This window comes from Pseudorca crassidens, chromosome X, assembly GCF_039906515.1.
Source record: "Pseudorca crassidens isolate mPseCra1 chromosome X, mPseCra1.hap1, whole genome shotgun sequence".
NCBI classification, from domain to species: Eukaryota; Metazoa; Chordata; class Mammalia; order Artiodactyla; family Delphinidae; genus Pseudorca; species Pseudorca crassidens.
Window position 1 is genome coordinate 61,922,683 of NC_090317.1, and position 12,880 is coordinate 61,935,562.

The 12,880-nt window shown below is 42.3% G+C and overlaps 1 protein-coding gene across 1 annotated transcript; it reads right to left on the bottom strand.

Annotated features, from left to right (window-relative positions):
* Positions 1-682: 682 nt before the first annotated feature.
* POU3F4 (POU class 3 homeobox 4) lies at positions 683-2,477 on the bottom strand. Its single transcript, XM_067722158.1, has one exon. The coding sequence runs from the start codon at positions 2,184-2,186 to the stop codon at positions 1,095-1,097; it is 1,092 nt and encodes a 363-aa protein (XP_067578259.1). The 5' UTR covers positions 2,187-2,477; the 3' UTR covers positions 683-1,094.
* Between the last annotated feature and the right edge of the window lie 10,403 nt (positions 2,478-12,880).

The window sequence follows — 12,880 nt, forward strand, 5'->3', positions numbered from 1 at the left end:
TCCAGGGAACCCAGATGCGCTGTGGAAGCCTGTGGGGGCTCCACAGTTGCGGGAAGGAGGGCAGAAAGCTTCGAAATCGCCTCTCCTCCTTCGTACTAGTTTGCAAAGAGAATCGGTTGCCTATTCTGCCTACCCTAGGAACTCGGCTACCCCCCGGAAAAAAAAAAAATATATATGTGTGTGTGTGTGTGTGTGTGTGTGTGTGTGTGTATATATATATACACACACACACACACACACACACATATATATATATATACACACACATATATATGTATGTATCTCCAATATCATCAACAAACTCTCTCCACTGTATCCTCTCTTCTCCATACAGATTTGGGATAGGGGATCGGTGGATGGGTAGGCATCTCTCCCCCTCTTCCTTTTCTAAGCAATTAAAAGACCATCTGCTCAATGAAGGAATAATAATAGCAATAATAATATGGAGTGGTCGATTAGATACAAATTGTCTCACAAATATTGTGTACATCTTATAGTAAAACACCGCAGACATTTAGAAACGCTATAGAAGTTTTAAAAAATGCAAAACTAGTCTATTGTAAAACAGATTTCACCTGAAATACAGCTGCTATAACCAAGGCGCTGAAAGGTTATTCAGAGGCACACATCTGTCTTCCCACCCCCGTCCCCCATCCCTACCCCGCCCCCAAGTTACCCCACTCCTTTCTCTTCCTAGAGAGGAGCGACCAAAAACAAAACAAAACAAAAACAAAAACAACAAAAAACCTTACTCAAAGTAAACAATATATATTGATCAGCAGAAAAGGTTGGAGGGAGCTGTTGCCTGGCGCAGGGGATATGAGGTCCCCGCCTGGACCGTTTAAGGCAACTGTGTATCCGCGTTGAGAAGCCTGAATGCGTGTGTGTGTTTTCTTTCTTAATATGTTAGAGTCCCCTATTTAAAAAAAAAATTGGAGAGAGGGGGAAAAGAAAGAACGAACAACAAAAAAGAGAGAGAGACGGAGAGCTAGAGAAATAGCAATTAAAAAGCTGGAGTAAAAGGAAGAGAGTGGAAGAGAAAGAGAAATCCGCGCTGCTCCCAGTGCGGCCGGTTGCTTCCTCGCTTCCTGCAGTCAGAGATCGTGGCAGGACGTGTCTGTTTTCACCGTGTGCGTGTGCGAATAAACCTCATGTGGCTGCTGATCCCCTGGTGGAGTCATTCTTTTCTCTTTCTGTCTTCGATTACAGAACCAGACACGCACCACTTCTTTCTCCAACTGGAGGCTGTCTGCCAGCGAGGAAATCTCCTGCGCGGCAGGCTTGGGACACTTGAGGAAATGCGTCTCCAGTACGCCCTTGACACTCACCTCGATAGAGGTTCGCTTCTTGCGCTTGCGGCCCTGCGCCGCGATCTTGTCAATGCTGGTCGGACTTCCTGTGGACGAATCAGCCTCCTCCAGCCACTTGTTCAGCAGCGGCTTCAGCTTGCACATGTTCTTGAAGCTCAGTTGTAAGGCCTCGAACCTGCAGATGGTGGTCTGAGAGAACACGTTGCCGTACAGTGTGCCCAGCGCCAGCCCCACGTCAGCCTGCGTGAAGCCCAACTTGATTCTTCTTTGTTTGAACTGTTTGGCGAACTGTTCCAACTCATCCGAGGTTGGTGTCTCCTCGTCCGAGTGGTCCTGGCAGTGGTGCGAACCTAGGTCGCCGTGGTCTGGGGGCTCCCGGAGCACTGGGTGTAAGCTCTGCGTGGAGGCAGAGGCCGGCGGTGGAGTGAGCCCGCCGTGCTCAAGCATGCCACTCACCGTGAAGCCCGGCTGCGAGTACACGTTAAGGGGTTGGCTGCTCGACGTGATGGACGGATTCGGAGCCGGGCTCGCCCCCCAAGCATTCGGGTGGTTAGTGTGCGGAGAGTGGTGGGCGACGTGCGGAGAGCGGTGATGGATGATTGCGCCCAACTGTAGGTCTTCGCGCCCAGGCTTCACGTCTTGCTGTTCCAGGGGGCTGGTGGCCAGTGTGGAAGACCATGGGCCTCCATCGCTCAGACTGGTCACCCAGTGATGCCCGAGGGGGTGCCCATTGCTAGGAACTCCCTGCAAGTAATCACTTTGGAGAAGTTTCTGAGGGTTTCGGAAAGGACTCCCCTGCTGCATTCCCGCAGAGTCCGCATGGACCATAGAGCTGGAACTGAGAATGCTGTAGGGATTCGAGGCAGCTGTGGCCATGGTCGGTGAGGATCCCCTACTAGTTATAATGTGGCAAAGGGAGCAGCTTCAGCCTTTGACATCTATGGTACAGGGGAGCCAAAGCCGCGAAAGCGAGTTACCGGCACCCGCCGAGGCCAATTGCAGCGCGTCTCGGCCTGGCCTTCCGCGGACTCGGCCAATGGCGGCACGGGAGGCCGGGCTAGCTTTCCAAATTAGGCTGGCGAAGCTCGAGAGTTTCTGTGAGACCCAAGCAGGAAGTGAATCAATCTTTCGGCTCCATTGGCTGCCTAGTGCTGAGTGACAGGAGCTTATTTGGTTAACCCTTCCCCCCACCTCCCACCGCTCTCGGACATCGAGGATGTTAGTAGAGGAGGGGGAAGGATGAGAGGGATGTGCGTTCGTGTGTGTGTGTGTGTGTGTGTGTGTGTGTGTGTTTGGTGGGGGATAGGGGTGAGGCGGCAAACTGGTTTTAGAACTTTTTAGGTTATTTAGATTAACCTAAATAAAGAAGAATATTAAGAAAACAATATAACCAGTTTAAATGTCTTATAGATTTTAGCGGATAGGGATTTTCCTCAGATTAATGTGGCGTTCTCGGTTAGTTGTGTGAGGGGGAGTGAAAAACAAAACGCCACTGCAAACTTTGAGCAATGAACGTCTTCGATAGGACCCTAAATCTGTGAGACTGAAGCCCATGATTCCAATAAGAGCTATTTCAATGTGTTTAATTTCATTTTATCATTTATAAGAAACTCGATACCAAGGTCAGAAAGCATCTAAGAGAGATGCCCAGATCCTTCTGAAAAGATTGATTTAGGGCATGAAGCACTGGAAAATTCGGAGAAAGTATTGTAAAATCTAATGTGATACTGGCAAAATCCAGTTATTTTGAAGTTTGTCTCCGAATTCAGTTGGTTAATTGGTAGATTTGAGTTTTTTTTTTTTTTTTTTTTTTTACTGCTCCGTGTCAGCTCCCATCAGAGGTCCCACAAATTTTGTCAGGGGCAAGTCTTGCTGAAGTGGGTAACCCTCCTATGCACTCACCCCAGACACTCAGCGAACCCATTCCCAGTAGGTACACAGGAGAATATTCATGACTACCTGCGCCCAGTGTTGTCCCCTAGGAAAATTGTTTTTAACACACACTTCTTCAACCCACCACCAATTCCACATAAGTTGAAGAAAATGGGAATCATTTAGTGTGCCCTGGAAATTCAGAGAGAGAGAGAGAGATGACTGGAGGGTTGTTTGGCATTAAGTACCGCCTCCCCCAACCCCAACGCCCCCCTCCCCCCGCCCCATTCCCATCAAGCTTGAATTTACTTTCAGTTTGGGAAGATGGGACTGTTTTTACATTTTGGTTAGAGGAAAATAGAGCAAAGACTTGTATTCCGCCTAAGCTTTTATAAGTTCGGGAAGGACAAGTCTATGTGCTCCACAGCCCAGTGCAAATGCGTTGCTTGTAAGCAGAGTGGGTGAAATGCAAATATTTTAGATTTGCTCTAGCTGGGAAAAGGCAACATCGGATACCTAGCATGATCTCTGAAGTTTAAAAATGACCTTTCATTGCATAATTTTGAACGTAACCTAGTTGCATAATTATATTTGCACTTACAGAAGACGGCATCAGAGTTCCCTTATTGGTTTAAAATTCCATTAAATATATTACAAGAGCTCCTAGGTTAAGCTTGATTTAAATTTGCATACATTTTCATATATTTAGCAGAAATAAAAGAGGGCTTGCAGCTACCAGAAAGTCATTAAGGCATTAGTTTCTCTAAGAAGACAGATCTGAAGAAAATGCAAGAAAATGAGAAAAAAATAAAAACAAGGTGAGCTTATTCTGACATTCCTTTATATAGCTAAAGAGCGTATATTTCCTGTGAAATGAGTAATTTCTTATGAGAGCACAGAGCAGCAAGAGCTTATGTTGTTAAATGTAAACTGTGTCTATTATGCAGGAAAGTCTGGCATCTGGTTGAGATCTATTTCTTTCTCTCTTAAAAAAAGAATAAACACTTAGTAATTATTGGTAGAGAGAATCATTTGCCATATTCTGCCCTCCCCCTTCTCCCTCATTGAAACTGCTTTCATTTGCTGGTGTCCTATTGTAAAGGTTTATCTGCTTTTAACCTAGAAATTGATTTTTTCCTCTCTCCCTTCCCTTTCCTCCCCTCCCCTTCCCTCCGTTCCCCTCCTCTCCTTTCTCCTCCTTTCCTCTCCTCTCCTGTCCTCTCCTCTCCTCTTCTCCTTCTGCCCAGGAACGTCCTTTCTTTACTGCCAACTGTGTGTATCTTCCGTTGCAAGAATGCAATCTCATTTGTGCCCGAACTTTTGCTTCATGAAGAAAACAATAACTTGTTAAAATTAAACAAAAATAAAAGTTTTCCGGCGCTCTGTTAGACTGCCTGTTCAAGGATCCATTTGCCAGTCTGGGTTGGGTCAGTTTAGAGGTCAGAGGGAAACACATTGAAGAAACTATACGAGCAGAAAGATCATGATCATTGCCATGTTGTTGTTGTCGGTGGGTTCCCCACCCCCACCATTGCAGCTGCGTTTGGTTGAAAGAGTTGTTAATCTTAGCCTGGCCATTCAGGGAGTTAAGGCAATTATCAATTGATAAGACTTTTGCATGAAGAAGAAGTGGGTCCTCTTCCAATTCTGACTTGCCTGAGTTCTTAAAAAAAAACCTTCCTCTTGCCTGTGGCTTCAGCTCTGGCTCTGAGCGAAGAGGTAAGGCCAGCCGCGGCAAAGTGGTTCAGACATTTTGCCCCGAGGCTGGTTGTGGGGGGCGGTGGTGTTGAGGACGGGGCATCTGCACCCAGCGACAGGCTTTTCCACACCGTTGCTTTTCAGTCTTTTAATATAAGAATAGCTTCTGTCAGGAACAAAAACCGATGTTAGTTGTCTTTTTCCTTTCCATTATTTCCTTTCCTTTTTCTTTCTTCCTTCCTCCTTTCCTTCTCTTTCTTTCTTTTTTCTTTCTTTCTTTCTTTCTTTCTTTCTTTCTTTCTTTCTGTTTCCTTCCTTCCTTCCTTTCTTTCTTTCTTTAGTTTTCATAATTAGTTCCCATGAATATAGATACTGCCTATTGAATTCAGGTGGAATCATGTCCTTTAGCAGCTGAGATAGAATCTCTTGCACGTTAGGTGCTTTGTTTTTGAAGAAAATATCTGCATACAGTCAAATCTTCTTGCTGTTCTAACTAATCTGCTGGAGAGGTTTCCTTCGCCTTCTCCTGTCAGTCTAACTTCCCAAGTGTAACAGATGCCGCTCTCAAGCACTCCTTTCTGCGGCTTCTCTTTATTCAGCCTTGCATATTTCTCCCCATGATCTGGGTTTCCATAGAGAGAGGAATAAAAGAGGGGACCATGGTCACAAATCCCCTGCCCCATGCAAAATAAAAGAGCCTCATTCAATATACGACCCTGTCTGGACATGGGAGAAAAATAAGTCCATGAGAAGCTACTGTTGCAAAGAGCTTGTAACTAATTTTTCATAGACTGCATTTTGCCTTAAACTCAAAAGTTACCACTGGTAAACCTGCTATCTTGGGTAGCTGGGCTAAATACACAGCTTGGTGTTCTCCTCACTGAGATCTTGAAGTCCACTACCAGATCCTCAGATCTGATTTACCCCACCCCCTTCAGAGCTATGGTTTGAATATAATAATAGCTGTCAAACCCTGCCAGGCTGGGGCAGCTAAAAGTTGCCCTGGAGGGGATCCAGACTTAGAATTGGAGAAACTAATTTTAGCAAGTCTGCACACCTATCTCCAGCAAGGCAACACAGGTTTCGATTACCATGCCTGGCCAGCACACAGTACCAACTTCATTCCTCCTAGGGTTGCCTTCACACCCCAACTCGCTACCCCTCCCTACTCATCACTTTGCTTGATTTCTAAGAGGACTATTCAGTTAATTTCCAAAAGCAAGTCAGATCAGCTTGATTTACTTGTACTCATTTATTTGTAACCTGGGGGTTCACAGTGGCTTTCCTCCCTCACAATATTTAAGGATATAAAACAACTCCTGAGAGTCTTTGCAGACCTTATGCCCCCCTCCCTTCCCTTTCGAAGCAAGAAAGGACTCACAAAAGAAATTAAGCAGGTTAATGTAGTTCATGTCGCCCGTTCCTGTGGAAGCCTCCGAGCGTGGTCGAAGTTGGGCAGCCTGTGCCCAGGCTGGTTCAGAAAGTGCCCCGGCCATGGGGCTTATGCTGCTTGTAGATTTCATATTTGAGTGTAGATTATGAAGTGTTCTCGCCATACAAATTGGAAGAGGGGGAGACTGTCTGTGGCTGAGAATGGATGGGGTTGAGGAGGGGATTAAGGAAAGAAGTCCAAACGGCCAGATTTGAATGTGTATAATGCAGCATGAAGCTCCAGAAGGTAGGACATGGCACATAGGCATGACCTCAAATTGGAAACTTCACCTTCAACACAAGTTCACTTTGGAAGCAGGATGAGTTACGTTGGGCTTGGTGAGGACAAGCACACATTTTCTTTTTATAACCAGGGAGCTCATGAAGGAAGGGAAACAATTGAACAGCCTCTGAAAGGAAATAAGAAACCTTTTCCCTGATGTATGTACACTGAGCTCATGAGACATTCTCAGTGTGAGACACAGCTGCCCTACAAAGAGCCAGTCTACTGTACCTGCTCTTATAGTTGTTGTTGTTCTTCTTCTTCTTGGCAAACTGCATGGGGGAAGGTTAAGGGCTCAATATTCTGAGGGAGAATTAAAAAAAAATTAGATGGCATTAGCAGACATTAGCCAATACTGATTCAAGCTCAATTAGTTTATTTTAAAAAGATCTCTGTTGGCTTTCCTTGAACGTGAAGAAAAGGATATTCAGAGAAAAGGGGAGAGGGAGGAGTGAAAACATATAGCAAATGCCGCAGCATAAACAGGGTTATTTATAAAATAAAATATTCATCATGAAAAATTTAATACAAATACCACAATCTTCAAGAACACTAGTTATTTGTTAGCAAAATCCACTGTCAGTGGGGAAGTGCTGAGGCATTGTGTGGCTGGAGCCTCAACAGGAGGGTTAGAGGATAAGGACAATAGAGACCTTCACTGCGGAGGGAAAGGATGCTGGCTCCCACCCTGCCACTTCGTAGGCAAGGTCGAGTTGATTCCGGCTCAGTTTCTCTTCTGAGTTTAGAGTTTACTTCTTCCCTTGCCATTGCTCTATCTTACAGTGTCCCAGGGAAAGAACTCTACCGGGACAGAGCTATTGTGCAGTATTCTACGTGGCTATCATTTTTCCCGGTTCTAGGATTTAGGGTGTTTAGAAATCATTGTGGGCATTTGCCAGTCACTTTTTTTGCACTGCAGCTAGAGACTAGTTTCTAGGAATCCAGTTAACAGTTCTACAAAATACAGACCCTATGTGGAATTACCTCTGTGTGTGTGTCTGTCTCCCTCTCTCTGTGTCTCTCTTTATAATGGAGTAGCGGAATGTTTATAAATTTAAATTGCAGTGGTGGTTTTTAGTTTTACTTTGACTTTTTTCTTAAAATCAGAAGTGGTGGGAGCATTTAAAAACAAGAAAAAATATTTCCAGCCGCATAATTGATCAGAGGGCTTGGAGAGATTATCTATTACTTTAAACTCTGCAGATCTGTATTCGGGGCATCAATAAGTCCATCTAGTTTACCATTAGACGCTGTTTATAAATCATTGCCTTGGTTAATAGATCCGCCCCAAATTGCAATTCACTTCCTTCTTCATGGACGGATTAAGGTTTTAACATGCAAAATTGTAAGAATACTCCGGCTTCATTCATAACTGAGATCGTGTTTCCCCTGCACTCTTGTTCTCCGTCTCCCTTCCTTAGTGAATAGTACTTATCTGAAATGGCTAGCATTCTGCGTCCCCGTGTGGTAATGGGACTACGGGAAACTTGATTACAGATCAAAATATGCGCTCTTTCTAGGAAAAGACTTTTAGTAAGTAATCAGCTGAGTATTCGGGGCTCACGTTACTATTTGTGGGTCCTATGGTTGGCAAGAATCTATGTCATATTTGAAAATAAGCAAGTGACCAGATTTAACCTGCTATCATTATTCAGAAATTTCTATTATTTTTTTCCCAGAGGGATAGGGTAGGTAAGCAGGCTGATGATTATAAGAAAAATGTACTAAAAAGTATTGTAAACTCAAGTTTTATATATCAAATATAAATATATAATTGATATATGTGAGAGAGAGAAGTATTGGGGGAATAGTCCACTATGCAAGGACATTTGGGAAACCCACTTTTTACAAGAATATAAGCGCTTCCTCTGTTGTGATTGTTGTGCTAGTTCTGGGGGGAGGGGTGTTTTTTTTCCTGAGTGCTCTTAAAAATCTACATATTCTGTAACTTTGGGCCACTTCTTTTGTACTTTGCCCCATTCTCGATTGGGGGAATCAATTTGGCTTGCCTGCTTGGGGAAGAGATCTATTTGATCTGGTATTTCGGTTTCCAGCTGCCTGTGGATGCATTCCACAGTGTGTGTGTGTGTGTATACATTTTATATCCAAGAAAATTTTTGGAGTCTCTTTTCAATGCACAAGTGCTCAGGCGGTCAGCCAAAGAACCCAGCCCCCCACCAGGTCTTTCCTCTTGGTGTGTCCGCTCCCCTAACCACGAGTCTGCAGCTAGCCCGCTCTCAATTCTGGTGTTGCTACGAACTCAAGTCCCTTAGCTACAACCTGCAGAAAGTCAGAGCCAGAGAGAATCAAAGAGCTGTCCCAAAGTCCTGTACATGATCTTGGTGGGAGGGAGCGTGATCTGGGCAGCAACACTATCTCTAATCTCCGGGGTAGCCTGGCTGAGATGCTTGGATGAAGCCAAGCAGCTTGACCTGAGATAGCCTCTGAGATGCATCCTGAAAAGAGGCGGTTGGGCCAGGACAGGGGTGGGGGCGTTCAAATGAGAGATTCTGTGTTAAGATAACTCAGTGGATGATAATTCCTTGGGCTGAATGCGTCCTGTTTGGACAACTGAGCAGCCAGTGAGAGGGACTTATTTTGCCAGCCTCCTGGCATTCACTGTCCTGTTCTCCCCAAGCTCTCGTCCTCTATTTGGAACAGGTTCCATAGGATGGAGGCGGCTGAATTTCCCAGGTTGGAAGTGGAGGGAGGTGGCCAGGATTTAGAATAGCCAGTGCCAAGGCAGCTGTGTGAGCTGTGTGAGCCCAGGGGCCAACCAGCAGTTAGTTTTTCGGGATCCCCTAGACCCAGGCTGAGCACACTTGCCCCTTAATAGCCACAGTTCCTTGCTCTGTGGGCCCCTTAAACATTTCTAAGTCCAATATCTCCCTCTCTAGGCCTGAACAAAGGTAAGATGTTTAAGGTAACTCTTTCTTGGGAGGCAAGACCCAGCCCCTTTACTGCCAAACACTTTATATTATCACAATTCTGCCTCAGTGACACTCTCCCTTGGAGGTGTGCTTAGGAGAGCAGTGACCCCATGATTCTTCTTGTGTGCATATGTGTTGGGGCTGATAGTCACCCTAAACTATTTTATCCAGGCACTCAGATGTTAACTCATATCACACTGAAGGCAGCAGGATTTAAACCTCCCTAATCCTCTTTAGAAAGAACAAATTTCCTGTTTATAACAATTGACAGGGGCAAGAGAAAACTTAGGCTTCTAAGGAAACACACAGGGCAATCTAAATATCAACACTCAAATTTTTCTTTTACATCCTAAATATTCCTTTTAACTTAGTCAAATAATAGTGAGAATGAGGCTCTCTCATTTCCCCCACCTACCCTCTTCTTACTACTTATACTTTCAGAGAGAGATTGGGGTTCCTGTTTGCAGTTAAACTATAATTCAATCACATCTGTTCTCATCTTTACCTTTAAATGCAATATTTCCCCAGGTGCTTGATGTAAACATTAGATATGCACTCCCCCTGAAATGGATCACGTGCACCTTTGTGTGTGTGTGTGTGTGTGTGTGTGTGTCTGTGTCTGTGTCTGTGTCTGAGAGAGAGAGAGAGAGAGAGAGAGAGAGAGAGAGTTTACAAGGCTGAACTTTGCATATTGAAGTACAACTTTATTTGAGTGTATATTGAATTCAAAAATGATCTGAGCTCTGTGTCTCTGTGTATGGATCTCAGCTCTGCAGAAGCTGAGTCTTAGAACTGTGGAAGTTTGGTTTTCCTTTAACTGCTAGTTGACAGCTTTGTAAAGAACTGAAATTTGTCCTATACAAACACCCACAGTGGTGACAGAGAGAAGCATTTGAGTTCTCCCCCCTTTCTTTGCCCCTCAAAGTAGAAGAACTGCATTTTCAAACACATTCTGCATGTTTTCACTATTCTTGAGGAGTCTGAAAAGTTTTCTAAAGAGGAGGAAAATAAGTCACAACACACAAATAGAAACACTTCGGGAAAGATATAATATGCTTTTTTTCTGAAATTTTACTACTAAAAATGGAAAGAGACCAAGCTTTCTAAAAACACTTCTAGTGAGATGATGACTTGCATTATAAACATATTTACTCTTCTCTTTTCATGTCTTTAGAGCAAGTCTCATCCCAGACAACTGTATGTAAAACTCTATTGAATTATCCATCCTATCATATTTTAAAAGGTGTGATATCTGTACCTGTTATGGAAGGGAATCAGAATACAGTTACTGGAAATTGTGGGGGATGTTGTAGAACAATACAATGAAGTTTAGAGTAGAAAAGAGTGTCGTTAACTTTTCATTAGCCTTTAAGCATTTTTTATAAACTCTTCCAAATACTTGTTCGGAAATAAAAATTTTCTCTGCCATGTACAACATATCAGAAAGCACTGTGTCTTCATGGGATAATACTTTTGGAGGTGATTATTGAAAGTAAATAATGATCATAAATAAGCTAGTTCTGATGAATGATGAAGGTTTGCTGAGAAAGATATATTAAAGTGCTCTTAGCTTACCTACTTACAGCTGGACACTGTTTTCAAACATGTTGGAGTATTTCTGGTTCGGTGGATCTGCAAACTGCTTTGAAATGACTAGTAGTGTGTAAGTAGATTGCAAGTAAACCTAGTGAACTGAGATTATTCTCTATCAGTTTAATATATGTTTTATAGTTAGTTTAGCATTCTGATTTGATTGCCTTAGTAATGTGAATTGCCTACAGCTGCAGATGATACAGCTTTAATTCTGTTTTAAAGGTCATGTAAACATGTGCCTGTAGCATAAGGAATGCAAATTCAATTCCCTTTTAATGTTTCCTCACATTTACTTCACAGCCTTCACCTAGAAAATTAGCAGGATTTAATATAAAACTATTTTAATGTTATGATTTCATTAAGATCCTTTTTCAATGTTTTACTTTTCCTTTTGCAGGGTAAAGAAGTCTTCCTCCGCTTTGCAGTGCATAGCTCATGCAACATACATCACTCATACTGGAGGCAGAAAGATAATTTTGTTAAGATTTTTTTCACTTTTCCAATGCTTTTTACTAATAAAGAGCTGAGAACTTCATTTCAGTCTCTCTGTAGCTGCGGGTAAAAAGGATACAAAACAATCTAGATAATCTAACCACATTTTAGATTGCAGTGGAGAGAGAATATTGTGCACGTGTTTAGGAGGCTCTAGTCACAAGCAGTTTTACAATATGAACATATGATCAAAAATGAACCGTGGAAAGCATATTATCAAGAAGAAAAAAATATTTAAAATAGAGTTGACACAGAGAAGAATGCTTTAGTTGTTCCAAATTAATATAAAAAGCATATAAAGTATGGCTTCAAAGTTCTATGACTTAAATATTGGTTGTTATGCAGTTATTTTTTACACTGCTTTCTAAAATATATTAAGACCTTGAGATTAATGCAAGATTATGCCAATAGATTACATTGAACCTTTTCCTTTGAAACTTTTAAAAATGTGCTTTAAGAAATTGAGTAAATCTTTACAAAACAGGTAATTGTTAGTGTTAAGAGATAGTCATGTGGAGTTAAGAGCAGTGAGGATGTAAACATACAGGTTGAAATAAAGTGGAAAGCTGAACTTAATGCTTGTGGTGATGCTATTTTGCTCTTTAGTTTATATCTCTGTTCATATATCTCTAAACTAAAACTTGTTCACACTGAAATTAAGCTGTAGATGATGTTTTCAAATATCTTCTCCTTAAATTGAATTGTCCAATTGATGGAAGTGTTAAAAATAAAATAGAAAATATATATACATCAATTGATTTGTTAGCATATTTTTAATATAACAAAAATAAAAATGCATAAATGAAGTCTGAATGTCACCAGTCTCAAATATAGTTTCATTTGCTATTGAGGAACAATGAATCAAATGTTTGGAATTCAAATTTGGAAGATGACTGCAGTTGTAGGATAGGAAATGTGTTTTGTTCTGTGTTTATGTTGTAAAATTGAGTGTTATCCACCACAGGTGAATAATCATGAATGCCCATAGTGGAAAAGAGCTATGGGTATGAAAATCTTAGGTGCTGATCTAAGTGGTTGATTTTTAAAAATTTTCCTCTGGTTTTCAACTTACACTTTTCAAGCACTTTTTTTTTTCCTTTTTCTTAGTAGCAGGGAACTCAACATACAAAGTTTATGTTTAAAGCCTGGAAAATTTGCTACATATTCATTAACACCTTGGACTCTAACAATATAATACTGCAGAGACAGCTGATTGGTGATAAAAATCAGTATGAAAGTAGACCCTACTTTCTGTGAATTGGCCCTGCTGC

Excerpts from the sequence above, each read along its gene's own strand:
- POU3F4 (XM_067722158.1), bottom strand. The coding sequence starts at position 2,186 with ATGGCCACAGCTGCCTCGAATCCCTACAGCATTCTCAGTTCCAGCTCT.